The 19,875-nt window shown below is 39.7% G+C and overlaps 2 protein-coding genes across 6 annotated transcripts in view; both read right to left on the bottom strand.

The window, feature by feature from the left end:
• LOC123960039 (MLX interacting protein) overlaps positions 1 to 12,773 on the bottom strand; it is a 19,423-nt gene extending 6,650 nt beyond the window's left edge. The window contains exons 1-15 of one of the 4 annotated variants that reach the window (XM_046034517.1): positions 12,182 to 12,772; positions 7,687 to 7,793; positions 5,261 to 5,346; positions 4,963 to 5,052; positions 4,770 to 4,811; positions 4,235 to 4,475; positions 4,035 to 4,124; positions 3,761 to 3,855; positions 2,253 to 2,847; positions 1,567 to 1,673; positions 1,209 to 1,320; positions 1,000 to 1,115; positions 648 to 755; positions 360 to 487; positions 118 to 241 (exon numbers count right to left, since the gene is read on the bottom strand). In XM_046034517.1, coding sequence (XP_045890473.1) covers positions 118 to 241; positions 360 to 487; positions 648 to 755; positions 1,000 to 1,115; positions 1,209 to 1,320; positions 1,567 to 1,673; positions 2,253 to 2,847; positions 3,761 to 3,855; positions 4,035 to 4,124; positions 4,235 to 4,475; positions 4,770 to 4,811; positions 4,963 to 5,052; positions 5,261 to 5,346; positions 7,687 to 7,793; positions 12,182 to 12,504 — 2,364 coding nt within the window. In that variant the 5' untranslated portion in view covers positions 12,505 to 12,772. Of the gene's footprint in view, positions 1 to 117; positions 242 to 359; positions 488 to 647; positions 756 to 999; positions 1,116 to 1,208; positions 1,321 to 1,566; positions 1,674 to 2,252; positions 2,848 to 3,760; positions 3,856 to 4,034; positions 4,125 to 4,234; positions 4,476 to 4,769; positions 4,812 to 4,962; positions 5,053 to 5,260; positions 5,347 to 7,686; positions 7,794 to 12,181 lie in introns of all 4 variants that reach the window. The other 3 variants (XM_046034519.1, XM_046034520.1, XM_046034518.1) reach the window with 3 other exon arrangements.
• Positions 12,774 to 13,806: 1,033 nt separating this feature from the next.
• The window catches only part of cfap251 (cilia and flagella associated protein 251), an 8,992-nt gene continuing 2,923 nt past the window's right edge, over positions 13,807 to 19,875 (bottom strand). Inside the window, exons 5-20 of one of the 2 annotated variants that reach the window (XM_046036029.1) lie at positions 18,989 to 19,069; positions 18,812 to 18,889; positions 18,690 to 18,731; positions 18,350 to 18,561; positions 18,072 to 18,248; positions 17,744 to 17,994; positions 17,464 to 17,615; positions 17,064 to 17,240; positions 16,771 to 16,955; positions 16,571 to 16,685; positions 16,012 to 16,175; positions 15,824 to 15,914; positions 14,848 to 14,991; positions 14,478 to 14,706; positions 14,208 to 14,330; positions 13,807 to 14,072 (exon numbers count right to left, since the gene is read on the bottom strand). In XM_046036029.1, coding sequence (XP_045891985.1) covers positions 13,945 to 14,072; positions 14,208 to 14,330; positions 14,478 to 14,706; positions 14,848 to 14,991; positions 15,824 to 15,914; positions 16,012 to 16,175; positions 16,571 to 16,685; positions 16,771 to 16,955; positions 17,064 to 17,240; positions 17,464 to 17,615; positions 17,744 to 17,994; positions 18,072 to 18,248; positions 18,350 to 18,561; positions 18,690 to 18,731; positions 18,812 to 18,889; positions 18,989 to 19,069 — 2,349 coding nt within the window. In that variant the 3' untranslated portion in view covers positions 13,807 to 13,944. The remainder of the gene's footprint in view (positions 14,073 to 14,207; positions 14,331 to 14,477; positions 14,707 to 14,847; positions 14,992 to 15,823; positions 15,915 to 16,011; positions 16,176 to 16,570; positions 16,686 to 16,770; positions 16,956 to 17,063; positions 17,241 to 17,463; positions 17,616 to 17,743; positions 17,995 to 18,071; positions 18,249 to 18,349; positions 18,562 to 18,689; positions 18,732 to 18,811; positions 18,890 to 18,988; positions 19,070 to 19,875) is intronic. The other variant, XM_046036030.1, reaches the window with a different exon arrangement.

The following is a 19,875-nucleotide window of genomic DNA, read 5'->3' as shown; positions in this document are numbered from 1 at the left end:
TGTAATTGAGGAAAATTATATTGCGATAATCATCATTATTGTTTTATTGCCCAGCCCTACACTATACTGAGTGTTATTAATAAGCAGGTCAGTGTAAACTCTTTCATTGAAGGATACAATCCAGAACTTCCAGTTCTGAAGAGTGCGGCTCCTCACATATTCATTGAACTTCTCTTGCATGTGGTCAAAGTGATGTCGCCTGATGGGCACTCCTGTTGCAGGCAGCTGTCTCTGACAAAAGCTGTGGTTAAGCGGTGACAGGAGACAGAAACAGTTAACAAAGTTAATGTGTTAACTGTCTGTGCAACCTTTGTATATCAGACGAGTGAGATAGTTGCATATACGATGTTGTGACGTACTTAATGGAGGCGTTGAGCTCCTCTATCTCCTCTCGTAGTCTCTTCACCTCTTCCTGCATCTGCTGCCTCTCCTGCTGGAGCTTCCCAATGTGCTCCACTGTCTTCTGCAACGTGAGTCCGTAAGTGATCTAAATGCACAAGGTTATGAATATGGTAGGAAGGGAGAAATCAATTTAAATATTTAGAACAATTTGTGAAGCAAATATTGTGCACAAACACAGCCAAAAATAGTAAGGTCCTGAATCTGTTATGGATGTTTTATCAAGACCCCCAGGTACACAGACTCACATTTGATTGCGATTTCAGAGTGGGAACCACGCTGCAGAGCGTTTTAAAGCCAATGTTTATGTTTGATCGTCTCTTTTGCTCAGCAGATATGTGCGTTGTCCTCCGGCTCTGTCACACAACAGCAGTGGAAATGTTACACAGAGGTTTTTTGAGAGCAGGTCAAATATAAGAGAGGAAAAATGCAAATGCTACTGATGTTAACATACATGACATTCAATGTAGGATTTCTACCTACATGCCTTAACGTATAAAGCCTTTGAAAGCCCTATATGTAATTCAAATAATAAAATGCTCACAGAAACAGAGCGATCACACTAGCAAATGATTAATGTTAAGAAACATAAACACAAACCTGATTTGGTTCATTCTTTACCAGAGGTGTACTGCTGCCACTGATCAGTGACTGGGGACTAGGAACTTGATCTAAACCTTGTGGTGATCCTTGACCTGATCCTGGCTGACTTTGAACTGGAAAGACAAAACAAACAAACAAACAAACTTGTAACAAGTGGTAGGTTTGGAGTTATGATGTACTTTCTGGGTGGAGTGAACTACTCTCACCAACACTAGAGGAGGCTTTCTGATTTTTGCGGCTGGAAGAATAAGACTTTTCTTTGGGGACAATTGGCTGGGGAGACTTCTGTGTTTGAGACACAATGTGAAATCCAGGACCCTAAAAGAGAACAAGTACACAAGAAATAAAAAAGAAGTACAAGACCGAGAACCACTACAATACATATTATCTTTCTTTACTTTGATCACCAACAAGCTTAACATTTTATGACATCAGAGCAAAACAAACAGCAAAATCTAAATGTTGCACTTTTGTAATTTTCTGCTCTCAATAATTTTAAGACCCACTGTGGCAAAAGAAAAAAATTAAACTGTGAGGATGACGCTGACAGAGCTCAAAACATACCCTTCCAAGATGGGAAGGAGTGATGACCACTCCAGTATTAGGGACCACGTCTGCTTTTAGAGGTGTTGGTGTAACAATCACAGCACTGGCATGGCCTGGAAAAGGGGCTGAGAGGGTGAACAGTAAGGCACCACGGTGTTAGCTTTATGTGCATTCATACGTGAACATCCTTAAATGAGTTCTCATTTTTGACATACGAGTCCCCCCTGCCTTTTTTTCTCAGTGGCTTTTCCATTTATGCAGGAAATAAACTCTGTGGTTAACACAACTCCTAACAGGTTTCATCTTTTCAAAGAGGTTTCAGGCCAAAAAATGCACAATTTAACATCTTGAAAATGAAATTTATAACAATAAGCTGTTCTACTGAAACAAAAGCAGGGGACACCCTCATGTACTAGAGGTTGGGTGCCTATCCCTATTTCCTGCCTGCGCTCTGCTGTCAGTTCTCTTTTAAAAAGCATAATCAGTGACATTATCAGAGGTACAAGCCATAGTGTCTCAGATATGCATAGAAAATTGTATTTCATCACTATCGTTGTGAATCACTATGACTGAATAAGTAAGGCTTGAGCGCTATCTTGTGGTAATTAAGTGACAGAGCTCAACAGCCGGATCAACATGGTTAAAAGCCCAATTTCTCCAAATACAGAATCAATATCTTCATCTTGACATCAGAAACAACAGACCTGTGAGGATGAGGTGGGAGGGGGGGGGTGTGGTAGCAGGAGCAATTCTTTGCACAGGACGGTTTTTGTTGGCACTGGACGACTGAAACGGGCGAGGCAGGGCAAAAGTCTGAGGGTGCTGGACAGAAGTGGCAGCTAATGGAGCCAAGGGCTGGAGTTGAGACGGAGAAGGTGGAGGTTGGGAAGATATGGAGCTGTACTCCGAGCCGTGACCGAAGGTGGTGGCTGCGTCGCTGGATGTGACAGCAGAGGAGGCTGTGTGTGTAATCACAGATGGAGCTGCTGTCTCACCAAGCACTGAGGTGTTGTCCAAGGGCGAGGGAACCATGGGTTCTACTGAGGCCATGTCCTGACCCGGAAGGCACTGTGCAAGAGGATCATGGGATAACGGCTGAGAGACTGAGGAAACTACTGCTTGATCATTGGGCGCCACCTGCCCAGGAAACAGAGGCATGTAGTTTTGTACATAGGCTGCATCACCACCACCACCACCACGTGTTTGACTGGTTTGACTGGTCATGGGAGAGGGGATGGGCAGGGGGCCAGCAGGGGAGATGTGGTTGGTTGTGAGTTGCATGGTGGACATTAACTGGGCCTGGCAAGGGATGACAAAGGAAAAGGAAACAAACACACTTATTTTTTTCTTCTAGTGCAATATGATACAAAAGAGATGCAGCTCTATGTAAGTTCATACATGTAAAGAATCGGGAGGGGGGGAAGGTAGCGACAGGAGACTGAGACAGAATTGTGGACAAGTCTTCTAGCTGCATTTATATATGTTGTTCTATTCACCCAGGTCAGGCAGATTGTTATAGTTTTCAGGAGGGTTAATGGTATGCAAATCCATAGGAAAAACAACAATGTTACAACTAATACAGGAGATCTTGCCAAGGTTTCAACTGGAGCAAATAAAACAGGTCACATCACTTTAGCAGCTCCCCTGGCTGCCTGTGAATTGAAGAGAAGAATTCCAGATAATGTCCCTTGTTTAAAAACCTGTTCATGAATGTGCTCTTAACTACACTAACATGCTGCCAAAACCAAAAACATGTCGTTAGGCATGGCTCTCAGATACAGTTGAGTCTTTTGTATCTAAAAGTCAGACAGGGTAAAGCTGCATTTATGCACCCAACTGAAACTCTTAAACATAAACATATGGCTAAATACATGACTTGTGGGGAAGCTTCAAGGAGGACAACAGCATGAAAGAGAAGCAAAATATTTAGCCATATTTTGAATGATTGGCTGATTCCCCAAAGAATATAAATTTAATGTTTGTTTAATGTTTAAGCAGCAAGTTATACATGAAAAATGCTATGTAAATAAAGTTGAGTATCACAATTATGTTACATAGATTTGTTTGTGTAACTACATTAAGACAGAAAGACGGTAGAAGACATGGTGAAAATCCTTGTGAATTAACAAAAAAACCCATCTTAAATCTAGGAAGAATGACACGGTGCTTGCACAAACTCTCTTCGTGGTGGTGTGTGTTAGGCACTGTTTACCTGTGACTGAGAGCTGCTGCTGGGTAGAGGGGTGACAGATGATGCAGTGGGGGAAACAGAGGGGAAGACAGTCTGACGGAGGCTGTGAAATAAGTCTGGAACAAGAGTCTCTATGTTAGCTAGAGGTTAGTAAAACCACACTACTGTTTGTGTTAGGCTATGCAAACTGCTATAGCAGAGTTACTAGAACATGTGCGCTTGATTACTGTAAAATGTGCACTGTTAGAGTGTGCACAGTACTACTGCAGCTATGGGTGGCGTCTTACTGCTATACCTTGCAGCGGATCAAAGGAGTCCATGAAGTCCAGGTTGGGTTGTAAGGGGATGAGTCCTGGTTGGATCATGTCTGCATTTCCCGCATGAGCTGTGGATGGTAAAGAGGCAGAGGAAGTGAGGGCAGCGAAATGTATACAAACTCAAATGTAGAGGAAACAATAAACTGATTTCACAAAAGTCATCTGATGATTTTCTCACCAATCTCCCTTGGATTGGGCCAGGCTATGGGCTGGTGTGAGGCCAACGTAGAGAATAACGTGTCTGTAAACTCTGACATCAGAACATCCATGTCAAAGAGGGGGTCCATCTCCATGGGGGCAGGTGTTTCATTATGCTTACGAGGCACACGGCGTGCTGCAGTCTCTTCATCCTGATAAAAGGAGACACGGAGCATGTCTGGAGAGACTTCCCCAAACAGCGATAGCTGCTCCTCTGGACCCTTTGAGTTTTCAAAACGCAACCACCAAGCCAGTTAATAACACACAAGCATGCAGTGTTAAATACAGACAAAATATCCACATTAGGTGCTGAATTAGGTGCAAGCAGTCAAAAGTAATTTGTTTGCATAGTCAAAGGTGATCTGTTAAAAAGTATATAAATAATGTGAGGGTGACTGGGTTAGCAAGTGTTTATTCCATTAGTATTAACATCTGGTTGAACAGACGCTGATAGCAATGTTCATGTTGAAACTAACAACACTTTGGTGGTTTGAGCATGATGCAATTCTTCATACCTTAAGCAAGCTTGAGAGGTCCTCATCCTTGTGCTTCTGTAACTATAAGAGACTTAGTGAGTGCCATGTCAGATAAACATTAATGTTTTATGACCAGTCAAACAAACAGAATACATCTACAAAATGCCCAGTATCCCACTGATAAAAAGTGAAATATTGAAATGTATCTATAGAAAACTTAACAATATAATACCCTTTTCTTAAAGTATGTTCTCCATTTGTGGTATTCTCTTATGACAATTTCAATTCTTCTTTTCCAACATTTCCCATCCGTGGCAGTGGCCTGCAGAAGAAAGAGGGAGATGGAAAATAAACCCATAAAGTCCGTATCAGACACATAAGACAAGAAACGAAGTGACAACAGAAACATAAAACTTAATGACTAGTGAGGAACATAAAATGACTCACGGGATGATTTTGGTGAAAAGAAACAACAGAATGTCACTATTGCTGTTTTTACACCAAGCCATCACATTTTTCCACAACTTTACCTCTGCAGGACGATGAACGTCCATGTCTATATTTCCATCCAGGGGAGTCACAAAGTGACAAACTGGATTCTCTCTTTTCTCCACATCTAGGAGTAGAAAAACAACCTCAAAGTCACTTTCAGTTGAAATACACAGTTACCTTTTTTTCACAACAGTAATCTCATAGCACACATTGCTTAACAAAGATTGTGTATAAAGATGACAAAAGACATGTCACTTTTTGCAAAACAATTGCACTTTATAAACGTCCTCATCCAGACAGGCTTTGTTGATGGATACAGGATTATAAGTAGGCCTGCATGATATGAGGAAAATCTGCACTGTGCAAGAACATTGTTCAATATTGAGATGACGATATGACTTGTGATAAATAAACAAATATTGAAGTGTGCTTATTAGCTGCCTGGTTGTTTTTAAATTCACAACAGGATTAGAATTGAATATTTCAAATCTAATTTTTTTTAGAGCTACGACAGTAATGTTTACAGCAAAGTTACCATATAAACCTAGTAATATCTCACAGGAAACAAATTTAAAATGGAATTAAAATAAATCATATTCCTAACATCAGTCAGTATCAGTCCTTTCTCCTCCTCCCCCCTCTGCTGCTATTTTTCACTGCCTGCAGGTAATGTTACAGCTGGTAGAGAGAGGAGCAGCTGGTATGTCTCAGCCAGCAGCTAAGTTTACAACTATGTGCCAAATGTTAAGGTACGTGGCAAACTAAGCTAAACAGTTAGACTACAGACAGCTTTCGTTTTAGCTTGTTTGTAAGAGATCAATATTAGTCGAGCTAGTGTATGTGCTTGTTGAAAACATAGAGGATGAGAAACTTTGGGCAGAGCAGATTAAAATATCGCTTTCTACAGGTTTACATGTTTATGCTTTTTGAACAAGTATTGGCTTTTTACTCGCAAAGGTTTTATTGCACGTACTTACGAGTAGTAACAAGCATAGTTGTTGTCAACTGGAGTAATCTTGGAGTTATCTTATGCCTCATGCAGACTACACGACTTTCAGTGTCGGCCGATGGCCGATGGCCGTGCCGTTCACACCACACAACTTGCCGTTTTGTGATGGGATCTTGAAGTCATTGTGGCGTTCACACTACGTAACTGATTGGTGACAGGGGGTCACACACTACGCGAGCTGACAGCGACACTGGTCTCCAAACCACATTTTGTCGAGAAAACACAGGAAATGTGAAACGGGAAATGACGCGAATGTACACATGAAACAGCTGTTGTTTGTTATTATAAAGATAGAAATTATAAAGACAAAAAATATGGGTGAAAGAATGGATTAGCACACGCAGGTAGCAGGGATCGTCTGAGCTACAGAGAGCTGGAGGTCAGTAAAAAGTGTTTTGTGGTGAAAAAGTAGCTGCCTGCTCTCATTGGCTGCATGTGGATGTGGAGTCGGCCTCCTTCTCCAGATATTTGGCATGCTAGATATCTTGCAGACATCGGTGATGTGTCAGAAATGTGTCGGGGAGCCGTTTTGATGCATCCTTGTGTAGTTCACACATAACGACTGGCGACCACCGATGGACCGCTGATTTATCCCTGATCACAGCCCCACTGTCACCGAGCTCGCCGAGCAGCAAATCGGGCTTAACAATCGTGTAGTGTGAACTAGGCTTTAATTTCACCTTCACTTCATTGTCTCCACCGCAGCCTCTCTGCTCTGCTGGCCGCTGTGTGTGGTTTTCTTTTAATGCATTCATGGGGTCCAAAAACCGGGATTCCACTATACTTGTGGGGCCAACAGCTTAGTGGGGACCAAAATGCCGGACCCCACAAGTTTAAAGGGCTTTTTTGGGGTTCAAGACTTGGTTTTAGGGTTCAAGTTAGAATTATGTTAAGGTTAGGGTAAAGGTAATTGTTACGATTAGGTATGTAGTTGTGATGGTTACGGTAAAGGTAAGGGTAAGGATAAGTGTGTATAGAAGGTGACACAGAGAGCAGACAGAGGCTGCAGCGTGATAATTAATACTACAGACTTTAGCCCCGGGCCGTTTAATTCTGCGTTTCCTTGCCCATCCCCAAATAACATTACGATTGTTTTTTGCGCATGATCATATTGCAATGATGATGAAAATATGATTTATCGGTCAGTGCTAGTCATAAACATAAAAGTGGACAGTACACCTGGGTGTCCAATAGTCTCCACATAATTAAAACATAACATCTAAATCATTACACAACATGCAAGCAAACATACACAAGTTTTCAATGACATCTCAAAGTATTTTCCTTATATGAGAAATCCTTATTTCTTATGTCTTGTATGCAGACTACAGCTTCACCAAGGCAAAGACTATTTATTTTTGAGAGTTAAATTTAAGTTGCTTTAAACTAAATACTAAACAATACAATCTACACTCTATGTCCAAACAAATGAAAGAGACAGTGTGGAGCTCTTACACTGCATATACCAGGCTCTCCATATGGCGTTGTTGAGGCGGATCTTGTCTCTCCACAGCAGTTTTAAACCTTTGAAGTTCTTCCATTTGGGAGATACCAACTTACCACTGAAAAGACAAAGACAATTAACAGTGAAATTATTTCACAAGTGGTGAGAGACATTTTATATAACAAATACAATGGTTTAACAAGTATAAGCAGATCAGCAATATCTCAACAAGAATTGAAACTCTTCACAGTGATCACAGTGCTCTCCTCTGTGTGTGAAGCTATTTGCTGATAGTGTTGCTTGCACAGGAGGTAAAACAAATTCCACAATAACGAAACAGCTTAACTTGGATTTGTTGAAGTTTGTTTCATCATGAATCTATTCTAATTAACTTTAATATCTTGACACCTGCAGAAAGAAACGTCTCTTTTAAAATTTCTCCGTACAACCCTGAGTTTGACTTTAATACTGACGACTGACAATGACCCAAAGCCTTAATACCTAAGAGTGACAATTTCTTGCTGTAACACCTAGCCACTCGGTAAAAGGTAAGAGAGCTCCATTAGGCAACAGGAATTACGTGTCTGATGACTGACTGTTTTACTGACGGACTGGCCTGAATTCAGCTCCCAGTGCCAATGAATGCACTAGGCTCTGGAACAATTTGTTTGTTACTCACTCACAGCAGAAAGGACAATTTGACTCTTTCTGGAAACAGAAAAAAGCTACACTCTACCCTGAGAATCCAAACGTACAAATAATTTAAAAAGAGGGGGAAAAAATGGTACATGTCACCTACATTAACGCTGGCACTGTACTAAAAGACTTCAAGAAATAAGGCAAGCAAAACAAACAAGCAGGAATCTGCCAAGGTCACGCTCAAGTTAGAATTACACTGTTACACTGTGATATGGAGACATGGAGTCAATAAAGCAAGACAGCAGCACACGTGTGTGCTACTAAATATGAAACAAGGTGGAATTCATTAGTGTGCACCACTATGGCTACAGTATGTGAAGTTCAAGATTACAGCACATATATACTGCTGCACTATAATGGTACGATACACACCAACCTTTTGAAATGTCAAATGACATTACTAAAGTTTGTGTTTAACTATAAAAAGACAAGAGGAGATAATAATGATTCTCATTTCAAGTCTGCTTTGACAGGGCAACGTGTGTCACAATCCAAAAGGGTTAGCTCATAGTTTCTCTCTTTCCATCCTTCCTGTCCTGTTTTTTGTCTTTTCTTTTAACGTGCGGTTTAGTCTTTTCCACTAGTTTCCTCTTGTCATTTGAGTTCTTACTTTCTGTATAGGTACTGTATGAGTTTTTGGGAGTAGAAAAAGATTCATTAAGTAGGTAGTCCAGCTTGTGGCAATGAAGAAAGAAGAGGCAGTAGCATAGAGGAAACTGAGTATAGGGCTTTCTCGTGTACATAAATGTTCTTCACTTCTCCTTTTCAGATGAATGACAACAGAAGAACAGTAACTGGTAGTAAGTGCTTTCCTGGTCTATAATTAGTCTTCCCAGTGAATCCAAGTTGGTGTCATTTGCAAAGTTGAAGGGAACCCTCTGAGTTAAAATAAGCAGCTGGCTCTGCCCCAAGTAATACTGTAAACAGACAACCATGGGTAAAGTGAACATTTTTTTCCTTTTACATCTTACCTCTTAATATCTTGTTACCGTCAACTGAATTTAAACCCAACTTTTGCAACTTTTAATGTGTATCTTAACAATTACAGTGCTTTAGATTATCTAAAGCCTATAAACCTTTTAACATTCACTGTGCTGTTTTTTGTCTTTGTTTGCCTTTTCAGGACAGTGGGCTGCATTATGAATTATATCATTTAACCTAAAAGGATTTAATCTGGAAGATGGTGTAGTCTGGAGAATACAGTCCAGCATACAAACCATTTATAATAGGAAAATGGTACCACAACAAGTGTTCAAGGTGTTGTGATATTAGGTGGTAACATCTATAATTGTTCTTTGTCAGTTTTAGGCCATGTGTAGTGTTGAAACTTCTCTAGCAATATAAGTTATGTCTAATTTAGATCTTTGTTTAATAATTTTGGTCAATTATTAAGTGAAAATTCCAAATAGGGATGAATGTTGATGTGTGCTTCAATCGGTTTTACATAATTACAGACTAAATACTTTTTATGCTGTATTTTAGACTACAGATTTGAGGACATTTATTTGGGGGGTGGCGATGGCGCCATATATAGCAATTATAAGTTGCTTTTCATTAAAGCGTCGGCTAAATGACTAATTATTTTTATTATTTGAGCTTTAACTAGAGGGTCATTTGTCAGAATGTCTGACATTTTATAGACTAAAGGATAAATCTGAAACAAAGACAGCAAAAAGGACCAGGCAGATTGAAGAATTCGATAATTGGGCAGGCAGCAAGAGTCTAAAGTAAGTTTGAGATTTGTAATGACTGACTGCACTCTCTTTCTCTACCAAACAGAATTTGGACCCATGACTAAAATTTTCAAAATTCTGCCCAAATATCGAATTCTTTTCTTTCTTTCTTTTTGTTGGTTTACACAGTGAAAGAGATAGAGAGAGAGGTCACAATATCTGTTCTCACCACTCACCTTCACCCAGTGGTGAAGCCAGCTGATATCCAGTATAAGAAAAACTGATTTGCATAACACTGGCACTCGCTGAATGGTTTCATACATTACATTATGTTCATCTGGCTTTTTCTCCAAAGCGACATTTTCCCCCAGCAATTTTGACATTCACAATCTTGCTTAAGGACAACGAGAGGTGCCAGGAATCAAACCTCCAACTCTACCATTAATGGCTGATCTGCTCAACAGGAACATTGTGCAATCCATCCTTATTTAAAAATGACTAAACATGCCCGCGGGCAGATACAGCACAATCAAAACAAAGAAAAAAACGAATGGTGAGAATGATGTCAGATCGGTCTCATAAGATGTAAGACTTGCACCGACCATGGCAACTTTGGTAAGACATGCTAAAGCTTTCCTGGCAGCTGATTTTTAAAGACTACATTTTGTTCCTGGTGTCCTATTTAATGGTTCTGTTAGTACAAAGATCTTTTTTTCGTGAGCAATGAGAGTGTGCTCTGAGTACATTAGGCCCTGTCTTCAGAGTACATAATGTTTCAACTTTCTCTCCAATAAAGTAGTGAAGTACAGATTTGAGATGCTTGTACTTATAAGTACAACCAAAAGTGCTGTTAGTATCAACATGATAATTATACTTCTACTACACAACATTTATTTGACTCGATTTTTACAATAATATGATGACACTTATAAAATACAATGCATTGTTGAAGATTAAACCAATGGTATCCAACCCTTTTTTGGCTTGTGGCCCCTTACAAAAATGCAGTATCTAGTTGGGGCCCCTTATCACGTTTCATCAGTTGTTAGCATTTCCACTCTAAAGTTCTCAGATTGTTTCAAAACAACTGTTTGGAGGCCCAAAGAATGAAATATGAATATAAATGTGTTTTTTCTCTGTTTGTACAACATTAATTGTCTCATGACCCCCCCCCCAGGTTTATCTTGTGACCCTGCCCACTGCTTGGGAACCACTGGACAAACCTATCTAATAGTATATATGTTTAAGCGGGTTCTACCTTGATCAGCAGTGAAATGCCGCCAACACATTGATGCAATCACAATATGGCCTACTGCAATTTTCAAATCCTCACAGGAGGTGCAATATTTTTTAAAGGCAAAATGCCATTTTAAATATCCATCTAATATCTATGTGTAGGGTCATGTTTGCCAACGCCAGCTGACATTGGGCGGGGTTGCCAGTCCATTACAGGGCACATAAAAAACAAACAACCACTCACACCTAAGGGTAATTTAGAGTCCTATTTTAAATATTAATATTTATATATATTGCCTGCTGCAGAGATATTCTGGCCTACACATCATCTTCTAAAGTTTGGTTTTTAATCCTTGCAAAAATCACATCATAATTAATTTAAATATGTTTTACTGTAAAAAAAAATAATAATAATTATGTAAAAATGATCATTCCATCCAATGTCTTAAATCATTTCGCAATTAAAATAGTAGTCGAAATAATCGCAAAATCGTGCAGCCCTAGTAATAATCATCTAATAACGTCATCTACAGTAAAATAAAATATCAGTCACAGGAGGCATGTTTTCTGCAGATTATTTACATTTTTACTGATAATATTCTGCACTTTTATTTGAGTATTATCTTGAATGCAAAACTTTTATTTGTGATGGAGCATTTTACTCTATTGGTACATGTATTGCATTAAAGAGTATTTGCACTAATGTGACCACAAGTCATGAGTGGTCAAGCAGGAAGTTGTATGAAGAGGAGACTCGTGACTGCAATTTCACTCTAGGGTGTCTCATTGCCTTTACTTTACTGATCTGAGCAGGACTGAAGGGAGCTCAACGTGCACTGGGCCAAGAGCTAAAGTGAAAATGAATACAGGGTGGATGGTGATGTATGTTGCAACTTACCTGTACGCAAGAGTCATGCACTCAAATAGTTTGGTCAGTGAGGCGTCTATGGAGAGGTGCGACATGCTCGCCTTGCCAAAATGATAGGTCTGACAGGTCTGCTTGTTGACAGTGTCGAAGTCGTAGCCTTTCTTCGGGGGGTGCTCGCAGTGGGGCGAGGACACCATGAAGTGTCCACTGTGGATGATCTGAGACTCCAGCCCGTCTGACCTCCTCAGCCCCAGATGAGTCTCCTCCGCGTCCGAGTCGTCCTCCTGCTCCTGCTTAATGATCGCCGGTGGGCGACGGTAATTGTGCCGTAAAGACATCTCTGTAGTGGACATGTCTGCAACTCACCAGACAAATAGCTAACGTTAGCCAACGAGCTAGGACAATAAAAACTCCCTTTCATGAGGCTTGCCAACAGCGCTGGAAAACGCGGTTAAGGCTGACTGTTGGTTTGTCAGCTTCGTGCCGTACACTCCCGACTCCTCGGTTCACTCATTTTAAACCTCGCTGCTGGTAATTACTGGCCCATGTTAACGTGTTGTTGTCTTGTTAGACAGTCGACCTAAGTAAGAGTAGCGGGCACCAGCTGACAACATAAAAAATAAGCTTGCGGACTCCTCTCGTCAGCAGCAGGAAGTTCCTGTGTTAACGCATTTCTGATTGGTCGGAGTCAGAGCCCCACCCACCAAAGAACTCAAAATAAACCTGGAGCGACAAAATACGCACCTTTTTTTCTGTTTCCACAGCACAAAAATGTTACTGGATAGGTGTCGAAATGATCTAGGCTTCAGCGACTACAAAACCGATTAACGTATAAGGGTTTTGCGACCCCTGTTACTTTTTATTTTGCTTCTGAATGGCAACAAAAAGGGATGCAGTCTCAGAGAGCACCAATGCAAGAAAGCTGTCCTTCTCGTGTCTTTCTCTCTCCCTGTCCAAAAAGTTCAGTTGCTCTTCCTAAAAAATTAAGGCGAAAAACCGATAGATCCAACCGATGTTTCCTGTCTGTTTGCATGAAGTATTGGTTCTGTATTCAAATTTAAGAGAAAAGAAACAGCTAAATGTACCTTACATATCAAAGGGAAAATACTACTTAATTTGTTCATCTATAATGTTTCCTTACAAATACTACCACTTTAGATTTAGTATAATGATAATAATAATATATTAATAACTTTATTTATAAAGCACTTATCAAACAATCAAAGCACTTATAAAAGTGCTTCACAAAAGAAAAAAGGGACACAAAACACACCATAGAAGACAAAATGCATGAGGAGAAAAAATAAAAATGGAAATCACAAATAAGCAAACAGATTGACTATATGAATAAGACTAGAATTAATAGCAACATTATATAACTAAAATAAAAAACAGGCAGCTCAGATGAAATCATGATATGCCTTCCAATAAAAGTGCATTTTTAAAAGAGAGTATATGATTATTTATTTACTCATGTTGTTTTTATTTTTATTCTATTCTAATTTTAAATATATATATATATATGTTCTCTCCGTGTGTGTGTGTGTGTAGTATGAAGAGGACTTCCACTTTCATGTCAATGTGCACCCCTGTGTTGTAAAAAAGATAAATAAATGAACCTTCAATCTTGTGTGTGACAAAGATAAACATGAGGATCTAACTTAATAATGATATTTATTCATCATATTTTTATTTCAAATACATCAAAATTCCAGCATCTCTGTTAGGGCACGTTATGGAAAAGAAACCTTGTGTGACCAAAACAATTTCTCTTAGACAGTGCGTTGCTTTCATCACTCTGGGTGGGAAGACCTGCCGCTTAGCTCTGCTGAAGAAGGGAAGCCCAGTATGTGACCTGTAAATGTCTCCATAGATATCTCATCTGGGATCACACACTCGAGTGAATATTCTGAATCTTCACCTGCAAAAACACACACACACAAACACACACACACACACACACACACACACACACACACACATTAAAGAGTGATGATTTCAGCCCTTATGTGAATCCCCATCTTATGGTTTGTGAGTGAGTTTTTGTTTTACATACTGTCAGCTTTACATATATCATGCTCAGAAGGTTTCCCTCCTCTTTCTTCTTCTTCCTCCTCTTCAGTGAGGCCTAAAAGTGTTGTGAAGCACTCTGCCACCTCTTCCTCTGTCATGTGTTCTCCTTTAAAAGATATGCATATGTTGGACTTTGGGCCACGTTGACAATGAAACATACGTATCTCGAAACTGGAACAGAGGATCAGTCTTTTTCTCAGTAATGTAACAGTAATAAAAACAGACTCGTCATTTTCTGACGTCTGCAGTGTACCTCGAGCCTGTAGAAGTTCTAGCAGCTTGTGTCTCTGCAGAACAATCTGTCCTGTACTATCACGGTGACCAAGGACGTCAAAAGCTAGAGCAAGCTCATCGCTAGAGATGCCGAAGGCTGGTCGGTGGTTGATATACAGCTTGATGAACTCTTCCAGGTCAATGTCGGTCACATATTTTCCTGTTTCGGCATACTTGCTGAACTTGACCTCGTTATGCATATCCTCTACCTGGTAAAAAAAAAAAAAAAAAGCAATTTGTAAATACAGCTTCGAAGTGTCAGCCACTTTTTGTGATCTTTTCACTGTCCAATAAGATCAATAAAATGACATTTGCTGCTGAAAAATGTCACTTCAGTTAAACGCATTTACCTCTTGCTCAGTAGGGTAATAGGCCAAAGCTCTCATAAGAGAGGGAACTTCTGACAGGGGGATTCTAGTAGATACTTGTCGTTTCTCCAGTGAGTCGATGCCTTGATGACGGACTTGGCAGTAATAGAAAAAGTCTTCCATCTCCTAATGACAGAAAAGCAAATAAACTGAGGACCTGTGGTTAATATGGTATCAGAAATGCCTAAAACCCAAAGGTAGGAACTCCAAGGAAAAACTGATATCTTAATCTTGTGGCCTTGTATAATCTAGAAACACTCTATATGTTTAAATATCAGCAATGATGTCCAATAGCAAGTAGACAACCATTGTATGTTGAATGTTATATTTTGCCAAAAGATATATAAACTGTTCAAAACAATCACCCAACTCTCATAAAGAGTAACCACAAAAACAATGCAAGAAAACCTAAATACAACTAAATCAAATTCACCATTTAAAAGGGAAATCACTATAAATTGCTGGAAGAACCAGATCAACTCAGTGATAATACATAAGCTAAGTTAGTTAAGCCTTTATGGATCCCGACAGGGGAAATTCAGATAGTGCAGCAGCACAAGGATATAAATACAAAAACTATAAATTGATTCGAATCGAATTAGAACTATATCAAATTGAAATATTAACTATAAAAATTTTAACTATACATAAGCAATTAAACTCAAAATCACAAGGCATGCAGGTACTATCCATATACAAAGGCTCAATAAAACTGTCACTGTGTTGAGAACAGTATAATTAAAACCACAGGGCAAAAATTTCTATGAAAAATGACTTTAAACAAGAAACCAAATTCTTAAAAACACATATAAACATGCATAATAACATAATGCATAACTATAATAACCTTGATGGCACTGCACATTAGGCAATAGGACAAGTGTTTCTTATTTCAAGTTAACGGAATAATTTCTGGCTGTTCACTTAACATTCGTCGTAGGGAACACTTTTAACTCACCCTGTAGAACTTCCCGTCTCTGCCTCCCTCTAAAAGAGTGTAAAAGGGTACCATGTCCTTTCCTCCCAAGGCAGAAGCTGCCTCCAATGCACTGCATACACAACAAGAGAAGGGATTAACTCCAGAAAACATGATTACACTGCTCATGCATTTCCTCTGGTTCTCAGGTTGGTACCATTAAACCTTACTTTAAGCTTATCTCCCACGACAGGACGGTGCAGTCAGATCCTCCTGCAGTGAAAACAAACCGGCCATCATAGGAGCAGGCAAAAGAAGACACCCCTGTCGGATGGCAGATCAAAGCATTGGACTTGTAGGGGTTCCCGTCCAGAGGGAAAATCTGAAGACCCACCTGGAAATACAACACACTCTTGGTGGTAACATCAATAATGTGTATTGCTCTCACTAAAACGGCACTGGGCTTAAAACACAACTTAATTTGAATATGGTTGAAAAGCGTCTCACAAAGCAGGATTACACAAAACATATTCACACAATACATTTGTCCCACTTAACCCATAAAAATATGACCAAATATATTTTATTAACACTGACAAGAGGAACAGCTTGTTTGACAAGTGTTAATATAAGACAATAAAAGACAATATTTTTTTACTGGTAATAAATTACTTATTTTATACATAGAGCCCCATTTTGATTTTACAAAGCAGGTTAATTGATAAAATACCACAAACAAAATAAAGCAGATCATTTAATAAAATACTACAAGCAAATGCCAGCACTGACCATGTCCTCTGTGATGAATGCCAGGTAATATGAGTTAGTCTCAGGTTCTTTAGACATGGGAAGGACCGCTATTTTCTTAATGGGAGAGCCATATGCTGGGCCAAGGACAGTCTTTCTGTAACACATGTAATAATATTTTACAGTATTTGCGGTGCCATTATTTAACAATTAACATGATCTTGTTACATGGTTTCACAGACCTGCACATCTTGGTGGTGCTGTTGAAAAGCTTCATCTTGTATTGGTCTGAGGCAACGAGAAGAAATTGCTCTGCAGTGAGGGGAGGATACCAAGTCATGCACATTGGCACAGTGCTTTGCTCAATGCGCTCCGAGCTTAGGATGAGAAGCTTATTCACATCACTGTTTTCCAGGTCATACTCCACCTATTAATCAGTCCCACACATGCACAAAATTAGAATTTGGCATAAAAAGCAGTATGACAAAACATCAAACTAGTCCATAGTCCTACAATTTTGACAAAGTGAACTAACCAGTCGGCAGTCCATTCCCAGAGAGAGCAGTCTGGGCTGGGTGCTGTCCAGGTGAACCCCAAAAAGAAGGTCTTTAATGGGCTTGTAGTGTGAGTGGTATCTGCCCAGGTACGTCCAACGAGGCAAAGAGCCTTTATTAGTCTGTAAGAGGAAGACCGTCACTGCTTTTCCAGCATCCTAACAGAAAACAAGGAAATAAAACATCATCATACTTGAAGTTATAAGAATGTTAAAGCATAGGATTTACAATCCGCAATCATAGCCACAAATCTATGTTCTTTCATAATCACAGCTGTAGCAATAGGCCAAACTTTATATAATAAATTCCAGTCCAGAACCACTGCTGCTATTAACTAAGTTCAGACATATTCCACTTGATCATCAAAAAGGCCTTGCTCACCGCAGTGGCGAGATACTGTGAGTCTGAGGAGAAAGTGATGTGATGAATGCTGTCTTCAGTGTAATGGAAACACTCCTCTGGATGACTTTGTAAAGTGCTGGAATTGAGTATGTGAACAGCTCCGCTGGCAAAGCCAACTGCCAGGTATATTCCTGTCCAGAGACAAAACGGCGCCTCTTTACATTGCAGAATGTAATGACAAATTAGGAATTCATGCAGCAGCTGGCTAACGCTGGTTATAAGCAAAAGCATTTGTTCGTTGCAAAGACAGCTGGCTCACCTTGAGGGTCAAAGGTGACACACTGAATGTGCTTCTCTGTCTCGAAGACCCTTCTGCAGATGACCACTTTGTTGTTATAGTCCCACACTTTTAAAATACCCCTCTGATTCCCCATGGCCACAGCTGGCTGTTTGGGGTGGCAGGACACTGCATGTAGAGGCTCACAATCCTCATGTAGCAGGATGTGAGGGATGCCTTTCTGTGTATTCACATGTACTACTGTGGAACTGACTGTGGACGCAACAAAGTTCCTGCAAGAAAAAGAGAGGTCAGCTTGGCTAAAACAAACAGTTTAGACTGAAGACATACTAGATTGTATTACTTCTACCTCATGATAAATGGTTTTGCCTCGAGAGCACAGTCCTCCAGGTATCCCTCTGTACACTCTTTGGAAAAGGAAATGGAAATAATAGAGTCCAGGTTGAATTCACTGTACCAAGTGAGAAGTATGAAGTCTTCATCATAAAACTTGATGTGACCTCGAGTGTCACCAGTTACGATACAGCTGTGATATCAAACAACACACAGACAGAGAGAGATTAGAGACCAATAAATTCATGCCACTTTTATAAAACAATAACAATGAATATTTCTGGCTCTGGCTACCCGTCAGTTACGGCGAGGGCAGTGATCGGATCTTTCTGAAGGTGAATGAGCTTGACTTTCTCTCTGGGGAGGCTTCGGTTTGCAGCTAAGTCTTCCATCACATCCCACACCACAAGGCTGCCCGCTGCAGTCGCTGTTAGGACCTGCCGCTCTCTCCAGTGAAACACAGACTGGCTGACTGATCCACAAGCCATATTGACAGTTTGAGAAGGCTGCGTGAATATAGTAGCATCAGATTCACAGGTGGCTGCATCACAGAACTTCTGGTGAACAGGTGACTCATTGCCATAAAAGACAATTTGATTTAATCTTCTACAGCATTTTTAATGATCATCTTTACCTTCTTAAGCTTCAAGGCAACGTATTGCAGACTTCCCTGGGCCTGAAAAAAGACCAGCTGATTTTTCAATAAACATACACAAAACAGCTGTATTATGTATATCAGTACACAAAGGAACTCACCCTGCTGTAAAATAACACCTGGCGTTCACTGCTGCTGAGCAGCTGAGTGCCATCATTTGGATTAAAAACGATGTAATCCTAAAAAACAATCAGACATTGGAACATTTGATCTCTTGAATGTCACATCCATTAAGTTATGTGACATTTAAATGTTGAAAGAAGACAAAAGTTACTTGCTTGAAAACCATGATTAGGATTGAGTTCAGTAAACCACAAAGGCTTTTCTGTTCCATTTGTCCAATCCCAAATACACACACACTGTGAAAAGATCAACATGTGGTTAGTAGATGGTGAATAGATGGAAAGACATTTACTGTTTCACACTGTCACACCCAAAATGAAATACCAATCATCTAAGCTGTTTTTGTGTTTTCTGAACTTGGAGTTGCAATTTTACCTCTAGAAAGAGTGCAGTTCTGAGATACTGACCATTTGATTAAAAGGTGCATTGTTTATATCTTTTAAAATGTTTTAACATAAAACAGTCCCTAAACCCTAATCCTAGAAAATACAATAAAATCATGACAGATGAAGATTGTAGATCCTAATATGCTGCACTATCAAGAGACACACAATTTGGAGCTTTTACATTTAATATGACAGAAAGTCACACAGTGTTTGGTGGTGTTACACTCTTGACCTTTGTTTGAAAGGAGAAGTAACTCTTCTACTTCAAAATTAGAGTCCAGTGGGTGTCTGTTTCCTCTTAATCATCAACAAAGCCCAGAATGTGCCGCTAGTGAGCGTGTATAGGAAAAATTTTAAATGTCATCAAGTACGCTGTGATGAATTTAACTCCTTTGAAGTTCTCACTCTTAAAGTTGGAGGGCTGCAACCTATCATATTTGTTATAATTTATCGCCCCCCAAAACTGCCTGGAGGATTTTTATCAGAACTTCCTGAATTTTTATCTACTCTGGTTTTAAATTATGACAGAATTGTTCTTTGTGGCGATTTTAATATTCATGTTGATGACCCCAACAATGTTAATGCAACTGACTTTTTAAATATGGCCACTTCTTTTAACTTCAAACAACATGTCAAAGGGCAAACACATAACCGTG

The sequence above is a fragment of the Micropterus dolomieu genome, linkage group LG21 (assembly GCF_021292245.1).
Source record: "Micropterus dolomieu isolate WLL.071019.BEF.003 ecotype Adirondacks linkage group LG21, ASM2129224v1, whole genome shotgun sequence".
Classification (NCBI taxonomy): Eukaryota; Metazoa; Chordata; class Actinopteri; order Centrarchiformes; family Centrarchidae; genus Micropterus; species Micropterus dolomieu.
This window is presented reverse-complemented; position numbering and strand designations above follow the sequence as displayed.